The 17025-nt window shown below is 34.8% G+C and overlaps 1 protein-coding gene across 1 annotated transcript; it reads right to left on the bottom strand.

Moving 5' to 3' along the window:
- Positions 1–16104: 16104 nt before the first annotated feature.
- On the bottom strand, positions 16105–16684 carry LOC139897646 (ubiquitin-ribosomal protein eS31 fusion protein-like). The gene has a single exon (XM_071880341.1). It carries the CDS (start codon positions 16682–16684, stop codon positions 16238–16240), a length of 447 nt encoding a protein of 148 aa, XP_071736442.1. The 3' UTR covers positions 16105–16237.
- Positions 16685–17025: the final 341 nt, after the last annotated feature.

Raw genomic sequence — 17025 nt, 5'->3', positions numbered from 1 at the left:
TATACATGTATGCAAATATTTTGACATATCATATCGACCCATGTATATATATTATTTGGAACAACCATAGACACTCTATATGCAGTAATGTTGGAGTTAGCTATACAGGGTTGAGGTTGATTCCAAAAAAATATATACTTTGAGTTGTGATCTAGCCTGAGACATGTATACACTGGGTCGTGGATTGATTCAAGATAATATATATATCGATTTATTTCTATACATCTAATTGTGGACAACTAGTTGTAGGTTACTAACGAGGACAGCTGACTTAATAAACTTAAAACATTAAAACGTATTAAAAATGGTGTACATATATTTTGAACATACTTTGATATATATGTACATATTTGTTTTAGGTTCGTGAATCGACCAGTGGCCAAGTCTTACTTCCCGACGAAGTAAAAATTTGTGAAAGTGAGTTATAGTCCCACTTTTAAAATCTAATATTTTGGGATGAGAATACATGCGGTTTTATAAATGTTTTACGAAATAGACACAAGTAAATGAAACTACATTATATGGGTGAATGATCGAAGCCGAATATGCCCCTTTTGCTTGGTAACCTAAGAATTAGTAAACCGATCTACTAATTGACGCGAATCCTAAAGATAGATCTATTGGGCCTAACGAACCCCATCCAAAGTACCAGATGCTTTAGTACTTCGATGTTGTTTTTATCATGTCCGAAGGATTTCCCGAAATGATAGGGGATATTCTTATATGCATCTTGTTAATGTCGGTTACCAGGTGTTCACCATATGAATGAATTTTATCTCTATGTATGCGATGTATACTGAAATATGAAATCTTGTGGTCTATTATTATGATTTGATAATATATAGGTTAAACCTATAACTCACCAACATTTTTGTTGACGTTTTAAGCATGTTTATTCTCAGGTGATTATTAAGAGCTTCCGTTGTTGCATACTAAAATAAGGACAAGATTTGGAGTCCATGCTTGTATGATATTATGTAAAAACTGCATTCAAGAAACTTATTTTTGATGTAATATATTCTTATTGTAAACCATTATGTAATGGTCGTGTGTAAACGGTATATTTTAGATTATCATTATTTGATAATCTACGTAATGCTTTTTAAACCTTTATTGATAAAATAAAGGTTATGGTTGTTTTAAAAATGAATGCAGTCTTTGAAAAACGTCTCATATAGAGGTCAAAACCTCGTGACGAAATCAATTAATATGGAACGTTTATAATCAATATGAACGGGACGTTCAGTTTACATTTTTATAGATTGCATGGACGCGGCGGCTCTGGTAAGTGCGGGGACTAGTGGACTTGCGTAGTTGCTTTAGAGGCATGCTTTTGGATTTGATTAGTATTGGGTAGCGTATCCCCAATCGCCATGCTCGGCTATATTTTGTATTAAAAATCATGTGGTTGAAAACTTGTATTTTGTACGAAAGTCGTAAAACGGCCGATGTGGGCCCGGTTTCGTAAAACTAATTTTATAATGGAACGTGTTAGTTTTACATATTTGAATATGTGGTGAAAAGCATTTTGTCTAAATACGTCGGGAAGTGGTCAAACATTTTCACGTTTCAAGACCTTCCCACAAGTGACGGATTCAGTAGTTGGGGTGAGAAACAAGGTTTTTAGATTATTACGGGGCTGTTGGACATTACGAAACCCTCGTCCTTTTGACGACATTACAACATGCTGCCTAGCCAATGGTCATAACGGTTATTTTCCACAAGATCAAGGATGGGAAGTCGTCTTAGTAAAACCTGAATGCATGACTTGTTTCTGGACTTATGAATTACGTGTCTTTATTTCTTTTGCTGAACAACTTGCGTATTAACTAGAATTGCCTTCATAGCTGCCGAGTAGCAAAGTTATTATGTGCTATATTTCATCCTATATGTATTATAGCGGTATTGTAAGTTTGTAAAATATTGTATAAAGTTTGAACGCGAAATATTATTGTAATAAGTTTTTCATATAGAATCGTAGTAGTTGAATTGTATAATAGCTACTAAGTATGAACTTAACGGGTAGGTACTACCCGAATTAAAACTATAAAATGCTAATATGAAGAAAAAGCTTTTATAAATGAGTTCATATTATGCTACGAAATACTGTTGACTACTCTTAATATTCTGTATGATTAACTCGATTCAGTTGGCTATTTTGAAGGAAATGGCACCGACTACTCGACAAACCATGAATATGAGCGAAGAAGAATTTCGTACCTTTCTTGCTGCAAACATAGCCGCAGTACAGGCTGCGCTACATACCAAAAATAACTCTGAATCTAGCAATCCAGCTAATGGCGCAAGAAATCATGTAGGATGCTCCTACAAAGAATTCACTGCCTGCAAACCTTTGGAATTTGATGGAACCGAAGGACCAATTGGATTGAAACAGTGGACCGAGAAAGTCGAATCGGTGTTTGCCATAAGTAAGTGTACTGAAGAGGACAAAGTTAAGTACGCTACGCATACCTTCACAGGTACTGCGTTAACGTGGTGGAACACCTATCTTGAACAGGTAGGACAAAATGCTGCTTACGCACTACCGTGATAGGCATTCAAGCAATTGATGAACGAGCAGTACCGTCCTAGAAACGAAGTCAATAAACTCAAGGCAGAACTTAGAGAGTTACGAACACAAGGGTTCGACGTTACCACATATGAACGACGATTCACAGAGTTGTGCCTATTATGTCCGGGAGCATTCGAAGATGAAGAAGAGAAGATCGACGCGTTTGTAAAAGGGTTACCAGTAAGGATTCAAGAAGATGTGAGTTCACACGAGCCCGCTTCTATACAGAAGGCAAGTCGAATGGCTCATAAACTCATAAATCAGATTGAGGGAAGAATTAAAGAGCAGGCGGCCGAAGAAGCCAACACGAAACAACTCAAGAGGAAGTGGGAGGAAACGGTGACAAGAGTCACCAGTACAACAACAACAATTACAACCAAAATCGCAACAACTATCCCAACAACCGCAACAACAATCGCAACAATAACCGCAATTCTAACAATAACTACAACAAACATCCCAACAACAACTACAACAACCGTTTCAACAACAATAACAATCCCAACAACAACCTCAATAACAACAACGGCAACAAAAACCAAAAACAGCCATGTCATAGGTGTGAAGAAAATCATCAGGGGTTTTGCACGACATTTTGCAATAGGTGTAAAAGAAATGGTCATAGCGCGATAAAGTGTGAGGTCTACGGACCAAAGTTTAACAGAACTAAAGGAACAAATAATGTCAGAACAAGTAATGCCGAAATGAATAGTGTCGGAGCAAGTAATACCAACGCTGTTTGTTATAAATGTGGAAAACCGGGCCACATTATTAGAAATTGCCCGAATCAGGGGAATACTAATGGGCAGGGCCGTGGAAGAGTTTTCAATATTAATGCGGCAGAAGCACAGGAAGACCCGAAGCTTGTTACGGGTACGTTTCTTATTGACGATAAATCTGCTTATGTTTTATTTGATTCGGGTGCGGATAGAAGCTATATGAGTATAGAATTTTGTGCTAAATTAAGTTGCCCATTGACGCCTTTGGATAATAAATTTTTACTCGAATTAGCAAATGGTAAATTAATTTCAGCAGATAATATATGTCGGGATAGAGAAATTAAACTGGGTGATGAAACGTTTAAGATTGATTTAATACCAGTCGAGTTAGGGAGTTTTGATGTAATAATTGGTATGGACTGGTTGAAGAAGGTAAGAGCAGAGGTCGTTTGTTACAAAAATGTGATTCGCATTATGCGTGAAAAAGGAAAACCTTTAATGGTGTACGGAGAAAAGAACAACGTGAAGTTAAATCTTATTAGTAGTTTGAAGGCGCAAAAACTAATAAGAAAAGGTTGTTACGTCATTCTAGCACACATCGAGGAAGTTAAACCTGAAGAAAAGAACATCAGTGATGTTCCCGTCGCAAAAGAATTTCCCGATGCATTTCCGAAAGAATTACCGGGATTACCCCCACATCGATCCATTGAATTTCAAATAGACCTTGTACCAGGAGCTGCACTAATAGCTCGTGCTCCATACAGACTCGCACCCAGCAAAATGAAAGAATTACAAAGTCAGTTACAGGAACTTTTAGAGCGTGGTTTCATTCGACCAAGCACATCACCATGGGGAGCTCCTGTTTTGTTTGTCAAGAAGAAAGATGGTACATTCAGATTGTGTATCGACTACCGAGAGTTGAACAAACTTACCATCAAGAACCGCTACCCACTACCGAGAATCGACGACTTATTTGATCAACTACAAGGCTCGTCTGTTTATTCGAAGATCGATTTACGTTCTGGATATCGTCAAATGCGGGTGAAGGAGGATGATATTCCAAAGACTGCTTTTAGGACGTGTTACGATCATTATGAGTTTATGGTTATGCCGTTTGGATTGACTAACGCACCAGCTGTGTTCATGGACCTCATGAACCGAGTGTGTGGGCCATATCTTGACAAGTTTGTCATTGTTTTCATCGATGACATACTTATTTACTCGAAGAATAATCAAGAGCACGAAGAACATTTGAGAAAAGTGCTAGAGTTGCTGAGAAAAGAAAAACTGTACGCTAAGTTTTCAAAGTGTGCATTTTGGTTGGAAGAAGTTCAATTCCTCGGTCACATAGTGAACAAAGAAGGTATTCAGGTGGATCCAGCAAAGATTGAAACAGTTGAAAAGTGAGAAACCCCGAAAACTCCGAAACACATACGCCAGTTTTTAGGACTAGCTGGTTACTACAGAAGGTTCATCCAAGACTTTTCCAGAATAGCAAAACCCTTGACTGCATTAATGCATAAAGGGAAGAAATTTGAATGGAAAGATGAACAAGAAAAAGCATTTCAATTGTTAAAGAAAAAGTTAACTACGGCACCTATATTGTTATTACCTGAAGGGAATGATGATTTTGTGATATATTGTGACGCCTCAAAGCAAGGTTTCGGTTGTGTATTAATGCAACGAACGAAAGTAATTGCTTATGCGTCTAGACAATTGAAGATTCACGAACAGAATTATACGACGCATGATTTGGAATTAGACGCGGTTGTTTTTGCATTAAAGACTTGGAGGCACTACTTATATGGGGTCAAAAGTATTATATATACCGATCACAAAAGTCTTCAACACATATTTAATCAGAAACAACTGAATATGAGGCAGCGCAGGTGGATTAAATTGTTGAATGATTACGACTTTGAGATTCGTTACCACCCAGGGAAGGCAAATGTGGTAGCCGACGCCTTGAGCAGAAAGGACAGAGAACCCATTCGTGTAAAATCTATGAATATAATGATTCATACTAATCTTACTACTCAAATAAAGGAGGCGCAACAAGGAGTTTTAAAAGAGGGAAACTTAAAAGATGAAATACCCAAAGGATCGGAGAAGCATCTTAATATTCGGGAAGACGAAACCCGGTATAGGGCTGAAAGGATTTGGGTACCAAAATTTGGAGATATGAGAGAAATGGTACTTAAAGAAGATCATAAAACCAGATACTCAATACATCCTGAAATGGGGAAGATGTACAAGGATCTCAAGAAACATTTTTGGTGGCCGGGTATGAAATCCGATGTTGCTAAATACGTAGGAGAATGTTTGACGTGTTCTAAGGTCAAAGCTGAGCATCAGAAACCATCAGGTCTACTTCAACAACCCGAAATCCCGGAATGAAAATGGGAGAACATTACCATGGATTTCATCACTAAATTGTCAAGGACTGCAAGTGGTTTTGATACTATTTGGGTAATAGTTGATCGTCTCACCAAATCAGCACACTTCCTGCCAATAAGAGAAGATGACAAGATGGAGAAGTTAGCACGACTGTATTTGAAGGAAGTCGTCTCCAGACATGGAATACCAATCTCTATTATCTCTGATAGGGATGGCAGATTTATTTCAAGATTCTGGCAGACATTACAACAAGCATTAGGAACTCGTCTAGACATGAGTACTGCCTATCATCCACAAACTGATGGGCAGAGTGAAAGGACGATATAAATACTTGAAGACATGCTACGAGCATGTGTTATTGATTTTGGAAACAGTTGGGATCGACATCTACCGTTAGCAGAATTTTCCTACAACAACAGCTACCATTCAAGCATTGAGATGGCACCGTTTGAAGCACTTTATAGTAGAAAGTGCAGGTCTCCGATTTGTTGGAGTGAAGTGGGGGATAGACAGATTACGAGTCCAAAGATAATACAAGAAACTACCGAGAAGATCATCCAAATTCAACAACGGTTGAAAACCGCCCAAAGTCGACAAAAGGGCTACGCTGACATTAAAAGAAAAGATATAGAATTTGAAATTAGAGAGATGGTCATGCTTAAGGTTGCACCTTGGAAAGGCGTTGTTCGATTTGGTAAACGAGGGAAATTAAATCCAAGGTATATAGGACCATTCAAGATTATTGATCGTGTTGGACCAGTAGCTTACCGACTTGAATTACCACAACAACTCGCGGCTGTACATAACACTTTACACGTCTCAAATTTGAAGAAATGTTTTGCTAAAGAAGATCTCACTATTCCGTTAGACGAAATCCAAATCAACGAAAAACTTCAATTCGTCGAAGAACCCGTTGAAATAATGGATCGTGAAGTTAAAAGACTTAAGCAAAACAAGATACCAATTGTTAAAGTTCGATGGAATGCTCGTAGAGGACCCGAGTTCACCTGGGAATGAGAAGATCAGATGAAGAAGAAATACCCGCACTTATTTCCAGAAGATACGTCAACACCTCCAACTGCTTAAAATTTCGGGACGAAATTTATTTAACGGGTAGGTACTGTAGTGACCCGAACTTTTCCATGTTTATATATATTAAATGAAATTGATATTTACATGATTAAGTGTTTCCAACATGTTAAGCAATCAAACTTGTTAAGACTTGATTAATTGAAATAGGTTTCATATAGACAATTGACCACCCAAGTTGACCGGTGATTCACGAACGTTAAAACATGTAAAAACTATATGATGACATATATATGATTATATATATAGTTAACATAATATTAGGATACGTAAGTATCTCATTAGGTATTTTACCAATGAGTTATATACATAAAATTGTGTTTATTGAATTAAGAAACTCGAAACGATATATATAACGATTATCGTTATAACAACGTCTTACTAATTACATATGAATCATATTAAGATATTGTTACACTATGTTTAATCATGATAAATGATAAGTAAACATGTCATTATGTATATTAACAATGAACTACATATGTAAAAACAAGACTACTAACTTAAGGATTTCGAAACGAGACATATATGTAACGATTATCGTTGTAACGACATTTAAATGTATATATATCATATTAAGATATATTAATATATCATAATATAATGATAATATAATAATTTAACATCTCATTAAATATAATAAACATTGGGTTAACAACATTTAACAAGATCGTTAACTTAAAGGTTTCAAATCAACATTTACATGTAACTACTAACGATGACTTAACGACTCAGTTAAAATGTATATACATGTAGTGTTTTAATATGTATTCATACACTTTTGAAAGACTTCAAATCAGAATACTTCTACTTAACAAAAATGCTTATAATTACATCCTCGTTCAGTTTCATCAACAATTCTACTCGTATGCACCCGTATTCGTACTTGTACAATACACAGCTTTTAGATGTATGTACTATTGGTATATACACTCCAATGATCAGCTCTTAGCAGCCCATGTGAGTCACCTAACACATTTGAGAACCATCATTTGGCAACTAGCGTGAAATATCTCATAAAATTACAAAAATATGAGTAATCATTCATGACTTATTTACATGAAAACAAAATTACACATCCTTTATATCTAATCCATATACCAACGACCAAAAACACCTACAAACACTTTCATTCTTCAATTTTCTTCATCTAAGTGATCTCTCTCAAGTTCTATCTTCAAGTTCTAAGTGTTCTTCATAAATTCTATAAGTTCTAGTTTCATAAAATCAAGAATACTTCCAAGTTTGCTAGCTTACTTCCAATCTTGTAAAGTGATCATCCAACTTCAAGAAATCTTTCTTATTTACAGTAAGATATCTTTCTAATACAAGGTAATACTCATATTCAAACTTTGATTCAATTTCTATAACTATCACAATCTTATTTCGAGTGGAAATCTTACTTGAACTTGTTTTCGTGTCATGATTCTACTTCAAGAACTTTCAAGCCATCCAAGATCCTTTGAAGCTAGATCATTTCTTGTCACTTCCAGTAGGTTTACCTACTAAACTTGAGGTAGTAATGATGTTCATAATATCATTCGATTGATACATATAAAACTATCTTATTCGAAGATTTGAACATGTAATCACTAGAACATAGTTTAGTTAATTATAAACTTGTTCGCAAACAAAAGATAATCCTTCTAACTCGACTTTTAAAATCAACTAAACACATGTTATATATCTATATGATATGTTAACTTAATGATTTAAAACCGGAAAACACGAAAAACACCGTAAAACCGGATATACGCTGTCGTAGTAACACCGCGGGCTGTTTTGGGTTAGTTAATTAAAAACTATGATAAACTTTGATTTAAAAGCTGTTCTTCTGGAAAATTGATTTTTCTTATGAACATGAAACTATATCCAAAAATCATGGTTAAACTCAAAGTGGAAGTATGTTTTTCAAAATGGTCATCAAGACGTCGTTCTTTCGACTGAAATGACTACCTCTTACAAAAACGACTTGTAACTTATATTTCTGACTATAAACCTATACTTTTTCTGTTTAGATTCATAAAATAGAGTTCAATATGAAACCATAGCAATTTGATTCACTCAAATCGGATTTAAAACGAAGAAGTTATGGGTAAAACAAGATTGGATATTTTTTGATTGTTGTAGCTACGGGAAATATTGTAACAATTCTATACAAATCATATCCTAGCTAACTTATATTGTATTATACATGTATTCTAATGTAATCTTGGGATACCATAGACATGTATGCAAATGTTTTGACATATCATATCGACCCTTGTATATATATTATTTGGAACAACCATGGACACTCTATATGCAGTAATGTTGGAGTTAGCTATACAGGGTTGAGGTTGATTCCAAAAATATATATACTTTGAGTTGTGATCTAGCCTGAGAGTTGTATACACTGGGTCGTGGATTGATTCAAGATAATATATATCGATTTATTTCTGTACAACTAATTGTGGACAACTAGTTGTAGGTTACTAACGAGGACAGTTGACTTAATAAACTTAAAACATTAAAACGTATTAAAAATGGTGTAAATATATTTTGAACATACTTTGATATATATGTACATATTTGTTTTAGGTTCGTGAATCGACCAGTGACCAAGTCTTACTTCCCGACGAAGTAAAAATTTGTGAAAGTGAGTTATAGTCCCACTTTTAAAATCTAATATTTTGGGATGAGAATACATGCGGTTTTATAAATGTTTTACGAAATAGACACAAGTAAATGAAACTACATTATATGGGTGAATGATCGAAGCCGAATATGCCCCTTTTGCTTGGTAACCTAAGAATTAGTAAACCGATCTACTAATTGACGTGAATCCTAAAGATAGATCTATTGGGCCTAACGAACCCCATCCAAAGTACCGGATGCTTTAGTACTTCGATGTTGTTTTTATCATGTCCGAAGGATTTTCCGGAATGATAGGGGATATTCTTATATGCATCTTGTTAATGTCGGTTACCAGGTGTTCACCATATGAATGAATTTTATCTCTATGTATGGGATGTATACTGAAATATGAAATCTTGTGGTCTATTATTATGATTTGATAATATATAGGTTAAACCTATAACTCACCGACATTTTTGTTGACGTTTTAAGCATGTTTATTCTCAGGTGATTATTAAGAGCTTCCGCTGTTGCATACTAAAATAAGGACAAGATTTGGAGTCCATGCTTGTATAATATTATGTAAAAACTGCATTCAAGAAACTTATTTTTGATGTAATATATTCTTATTGTAAACCATTATGTAATGGTCGTGTGTAAAAGGTATATTTTAGATTATCATTATTTGATAATCTACGTAATGCTTTTTAAACCTTTATTGATAAAATAAAGGTTATGGTTGTTTTAAAAATGAATGCAGTCTTTGAAAAACGTCTCATATAGAGGTCAAAACTTCGCGACGAAATCAATTAATATGGAACGTTTATAATCAATATGAACTGGACATTTCATTTTACATTTTTATAGATTGCATGGACGCGGCGGCTCGGGTAAGTGCGGGGACTAGTGGACTTGCGTAGTTGCTTTAGAGGCATGCTTTTGGATTCGATTAGGATTGGGTAGCGTATCCCCAATCACCATGCTCGGCTATATTTTGTATTAAAAATCATGTGGTTGAAAACTTGTATTTTGTACGAAAGTCGTAAAACGGCCGATGTGGGCCCGGTCTCGTAAAACTTATTTTATAATGGAACGTGTTAGTTTTACATATTTGAATATGTGGTGAAAAGCGTTTTGTCTAAATACGTCGGGAAGTGGTCAAACATTTTCAAGTTTCAAGACTTTTTGGACAGACCAGATCGGCGCGCCGCGCGGGGTACTGGCTCGCCGCGCCAGTTGCTGAACAAACAAATTTTTTTCTTTTGTGATACTTTAAGCGGGTTCGAACGTGGTTTGGTTTGGGTTGTTACAGCGCGGCGCGCACCCTCCATCCTGCGCGGCGCGCACGAGGCTTAAAACAGTCTTTCAGTTTATAATTTATACCAAGCCTCACCCACTATACGCACATCATTTTAACTCTATGTACCGTAAATATTTGGGTCTTACATGTGTCTAGGGCGTTAACCGCATCAATGACTCCTTGATATGAATCATCCAAACCCTCCAGTACACGATCAGTTAGATCTTCAGGAGAAGTAATTGTACCGAGCAGCGCCAAGTGATCTGTGCAAGTTTTAATTACCTGCATATATTCAGTAATTGATTATGGGCCCTTGGTTATTTGTTTTAATCGTGCCTTTAGTTATTTGATGTGACCACGTGAGGAACTTGCATATGTACTTGCAAGTATATCCCATGGTTGTTTGGTCGTGGTGGTGGTAGATACTAAAGGAACAATGTTTTGATCAAGGGTGCTGATTAAAGCACCAAACAGGATCCGATCTTGACGAATCCAGGTTAAATAAGCTGGATTAGGAGATAAGCTGGATTAGGAGTTTGTGATGAAGACTCAGTGTCAGCCAAGGTGGTTTGCACAGTTGCAGGAGGTGTTGGAAACGATCCATTCAAGAATTTGAATAGATCATATCCTTCAAGTGTTGCTTCGACTTGTAGTTTCCAGAGAGGTAGTTTAGGGATGTTAGTTTGATGATATGTGTAAGGTTAGCGATGACGATTGGAGTTTTAGGATCTGCGGAGTTGGGAATTGTGTGAGATGTCATGGTGTTTTTGGAGGTTATCGATTAGCTGTTGATGGCAGAGAAGAGAAAAAAAAAATCGTCTATATGGCTCTAGATACCATGTGGACAGGGTAAATCACACAATATTATTGAATGAAAAGAGTTACATTATATAGACAATACAAAATAAATACAAGATAAATACAACAATAATTTGGTTAATTATGGAGAAAATACAAGATAAATACAACAATAATTCGGTTAATCTTTATCCTTAATATTTAAGTGTATTAGACTTCATCTTATGATATATATGAATTATAGAATATATGATATAATAAAAATAATGAGATAAGGTTATAGGTTATATTTATACTCATACCTATGTATTTCATGTGGAATTGAATGAGTAACGTATATGTATATTTGTACTCATATTTATGTATTTAATGTGGAATTGAATTAGTTTATGAAACCAAAATACATCAATATTCGATATAGATGTGATTCAAGGGCTGTGATTTGTCCATTGATTGTCAAGAAAATTTAAAGATGTGAATATTCCTCTATTATATCATACATCTTATATGGTTTGGGCCAAAAATAAGAATAAAAAAATACATACTGTATTAAATTAGATCTACAAGAATTATTTTTAGGCAGAAAAACTTCAGTAAATGACTACTACATAGTTCTATACTTCTATTACTATGATTTTTTTTCTTTCTCAAAAACAATATTTTATAATTAAAAAGATCAGAAGATCTTAAGAGATCTTAAGCCTTACAAGTATATAATACGGTCTGATGTCTGATTAATTAGGCCCTACGGTCTATTGTACATCACGATTGATCTAGACTCTTAGAGCATTAGGAGTCGTTCAGTGTTAAATCTCAGTGTTAAATTTAACACTGGATTTAACACTGAAGTCAAAACAGGAGAAATCGTTCGGTGTTAAATTTCAATGTTAAATTCATTATTTTAATATTATTTTTTAAAGAAATGAAGAAGAAAGAAAAGAATAAAAAAAACAGTGTTACATGGGTAACGGTGGTTGGCGACGGTGGTTTAACGCCGGGACGGAGTGGCGGCAGGTCGATGTCCCAGGCGTTAAACGGTTTAACGGTGGCAAGATCCATCGACTCCCAGAGCTCTTACAGAACCATTGAACATGCCCACTTAACTATAACCACCTACCAATTACGAGAACAACAAATCATAGCTCTAGTACTCTGTGGCAATAAAAAGCAGAGGCCATAAATGGCTCACCAATTTGAAAATATAAAACCTTCTAAACCAAATTTGTTGCAAACGAATTGAGCTTTCACTATTGGATTACTTAAAAGATTGCAAAAGAGTAAACTTTTCAAGGAAGTTTTGTTTTGGCACACGAGTATAAAGTAGAATTTCAGTTTGCTCCTGTTAAAGTTAAACAGAATCGTATACATGGTTTCAAAATAAACAACATCGACACCAAAACTCTAAAATATCACCAGCAGAGAGTAAACGTGTACCTAAAAACCATTCAAATCACACAAATACACTTAGACATGGGTAAAAGCTTTTCTCTGTTCGGGTACTGGGCAAGTAATCCGACTAAAAAAATATACACTTACAACAACAATATTCAATCACACAGATAAGTAACTGGTTTCGAGAACATTAGGCCACTTTTTGGCGACCTCCACTATCAAACCGATTGCCACAAATCACAAACTAATCTCAAGTAATCGTGGTTGTTCATTGTATTCCCGAAGGAGCTACATTACAATTGAGAATTGCTCTCCACCCAAATACATTTGATAACACAAACTAAAACAACCTAAATCTTTCCAACAACTATCTATCATTCATAAAACAGCGAAATCTAACCATTTGGCAAGCACCCAATTCAACATTCTATAACCAAAGCTGAACAACAAAACACTGCTAAATGAAGGGACAGAGCTTTGGTGTCACAAAATTATGATTAACCACAAATATTATTAACTTTTCGTTGATATATAATTTTTTTTTAAATAACTCAAGTGAACACCAAAATTAAAACTTACGTTATGATGATGACATAATTGGGTGGCCATTAGCTTTTACATAATCAGTTGAAAAGTAAATCGACCATTAATAATGAATGAATGATATATTACTCCGTAATATTTTGAATTTCGATGTAAACTTCATCGACTGACCACTTAAAGAGTAAAGAAACTTGAAAGTTTCTATAGAGGACTTAAATAGAAATAGAAAAACTTTTAAAGGGAAAAAGTGTGTACATATTTTGAAAATTAAATAAGAAAATGTAACAAAGTAAAAACAAGTAGTTGAGGTCAGAAAAAAACATCGAGTAAAACTAGAGGGGTGAAAATGACAACTGACACAAAAAATGGTTGCTACAGTAATAGTTTTTATCCTTTGTACACGTCATTTTCTAACCTCCACCTTGCTCAATGTTCTTCTATTCGGCGCCTCAAACACTTTTCTCTGTTACTTTTTCCTAATTAAGTTCAAAATTTTCTACTATGGGTGTGTTTGGTAGAAAAGCTTATCGAAGAGAGCTTTTAGGAGCTTGAGCTTGTGATTTTAATAAGCTCCAAGTAATAAACTTTGTTTGGTAGACATAAAAATAGAACTTATGAAAATCATAAGCTCTAGAAAAATAAGCTACTTCTAGTAGCTTATGAAAAAAAATAGAAAATAAGCTCCAGCTAGTTTACCAAACACTTATAAAAAATAATAAGCTCCAGCTACCAACTAAAAAAATAAGCTCCAGCTCCAGCTCTAGTCCATAAGCTCCAGCTCCAGCTATAAGCTCCAGTTCTAGCTAGTTTCATCCCTCTGTAATATTTTTTCCTTAACAAAGTTTTTTTCAATTTCATTTTAAGCTTTCCTCTATAAAGACTATTAAAAGTTTCTTTTATTCTTCAAGCTTGTACGTGATTAGTCATTAAGTTTACATCAACATTTAAAACATTTATATATCATTCATTCATTCATTTACTAATAATGATGGATAAAACCAAATGTTAATGTAGAAACCATGGTTTTAAAAAACGGTCGAGGCGTACGCCTCGAGGCGCGCCTCAGTGCGTTTTTCGATTTTGCCGTTTCAAAACGTACGCCTCAAAGGCTAAGTAAAAACGTACGCCTCAATTGAGAGAGGCGGTGCATTTTTTACGCCTCACTGGTTACAGAAAAAACGCACGCCTCATGAAAATAGAGGGAAAATTTGGGTGGCGGCAAAATTAGGCCCGCTAAAACTAGGGCGGCATATTTATGTTTTATTAAAGTGCTTTTGGCCTCCAAAACTCATCAATTAGCCTCCAGAAGAAAAGATGAAGAAAGAAAACAGGAAAAAAAAAAAAAAAAGAGAAGAAGGAAACAATACCTTGATGAAGAAACACGTGTTCTTTTAGATTAAATCAAAAGTATAACAATACCTTTACATATCAATAAGTTGTAGAAATATATCAGGCAACATCAATTTATCAATTTTCTTTTGAGGAAAATGAAATAGTGGATCAGTGGATGTTGTTGATAACAACGACGATATGTTTTCTTCCGTAATAATGATCCATGAATCAAGCAAAAAAAGGCAAATAAAATAAAGGCAAATAAAGTGGAAATTATCTGGAAGATCATAGAAGCACGTTGATATTTTATCAAATGACAATAATCAAATGACAAAAACAGTCCCTGAACTTTTACTAAACTTAAATAACAAGAACAAACTTGAGGATCACTCTTGAACCTTTAATAAAATGACAATAACAGTCCCTGTTATTTATATATTATTGAAATATATTTATTTATGTATTTTTTTAACTCCGCCTCGAACGTACGCCTCGGTTCGCCTAGAGGCATACGCCTCGCCTCACAAAGGGAAAACGCCTCGAGGCGCGTTTCCGTTTTTTTCAACCTTGGTAGAAACTAATAGCATGTCATCATAAAATCTAAATTTTATTTTTAGGTGTTCACTCAAAAGAAAGTAACTTAATTATATTTGTATATATAGTATATGATATTGTGACACCATTAACCTAAAGTGCTCTATGCTCTAGTGTATAGAGATGCCCATATCTACCAAGATCTCATAATAATCTATTTAATAGCTCAAAACTAACTACATAATAACAACAAACATATATATGTTTGTGAGCTTGGTTTGTTAGTTTATTTTTAGGTTAGCTCGGTAGTTCGGCATGTATGCTCTAGGAGGTTTCATCCTTTAGATGAATCTCCTTTTGTTATAAGAGTTTTCTCATTTTTCGCAAATAAAAAAAAACAACAAACATATATCTTAAAGCTCAATTTCACTAGGTTCATAAAATAGAATTATATCATATCAAAACAACTTCACGAGTCTATACGACAAGCCATAAACAATACATTCAAAGAGAATTATACCATATCAAAACAACTTAACAACTTCTAAGTTCTAACTTATGTTATCAAACTAACCTATGAGCACTAAAAGTAGTTAACAAATTAATTTTATTGAAAATCACCCATTTCCAAAAAACATGAACTTCTTCTTTGTCCATTAAGATACAAACAGTACAAATAAGCAAACAAACACCTAATTCTATCTTCATACCACATAGCAATATTCAAAAACCATACCAATAACAATTTCCAATATTCAACATCTCATAACCCATAACACAACAGACAGAAAAAAAAATAAAAAAAACAACAATTCAACATCATATCATAATATATTATAATCCAAACCATTAACATCAAAATCAACCTTTAAAGTCAAGGTAAACATGAAAATAATCCACAATTATTCAAAATTCAAAAACACAACTTTAAGAATGAACTAAAACTTAAGCTTTCTGATAAACATAAGTGAGCCCACACTTACCACAATAGTGCCTATCAAAATGATTGGCCATAAATGTTCCGGCCCCACACTCAGCATTTGGACACTCCTTCCTCAACCTCTGAACTTTTCCAGAATCATCAACTTTGTAGAACTGCAATACACTCAATTTAACCTTCTTATGTTTGTGCTTGATCTTCTTAGGCTTAGTGTAAGTCTTCTTCTTACGCTTTTTCGCACCGCCACGTAGGCGAAGAACAAGATGAAGAGTTGATTCTTTTTGGATGTTGTAATCGGCTAAAGTCCGACCATCTTCAAGCTGTTTTCCGGCGAAAATTAGACGCTGTTGATCCGGTGGAATTCCTTCTTTGTCTTGTATTTTCGACTTCACGTTGTCGATTGTGTCCGATGATTCAACTTCTAGGGTTATGGTTTTCACGAAGATCTGCATTTTTCGAGGGTGGTGACTGCTGCTAGGGTTTGTGTGAAATTGGGAATTTTGGGAGTTTAAATAATGAGGGTTTTGTGATGGAATGGGCTTTTTAGGTTGGGCTATTTTGGGCTTAACAATTAAATTATTTAGGGTTTCGTGATGGAATGGGCTTTTTAGTTTGGGTTATTTTGGGCTTAACATTTAATCGGTTGGTATTCAAAATTTTAAGCCTAAAGTTAGTACTTTACTAGTAGACATATACACTAGTTTACCGACTTGGCATTAAAAAATGCCATTAAGGCATCATAAAACCAACACAATCCTAGATGTTAATTGCATAGAAATATTTACACAAAACA

The sequence above is a fragment of the Rutidosis leptorrhynchoides genome, chromosome 3, assembly GCF_046630445.1.
Source record: "Rutidosis leptorrhynchoides isolate AG116_Rl617_1_P2 chromosome 3, CSIRO_AGI_Rlap_v1, whole genome shotgun sequence".
Taxonomy (NCBI): domain Eukaryota; kingdom Viridiplantae; phylum Streptophyta; class Magnoliopsida; order Asterales; family Asteraceae; genus Rutidosis; species Rutidosis leptorrhynchoides.
The sequence above is the reverse complement of the archived record's forward strand: the minus strand, read 5'-3'. Positions and strand labels throughout refer to the sequence as shown.

Bases quoted from the DNA above. Each gene is read 5' to 3' on its own strand.
- LOC139897646 (XM_071880341.1), bottom strand. From the start codon at position 16,684: ATGCAGATCTTCGTGAAAACCATAACCCTAGAAGTTGAATCATCGGAC.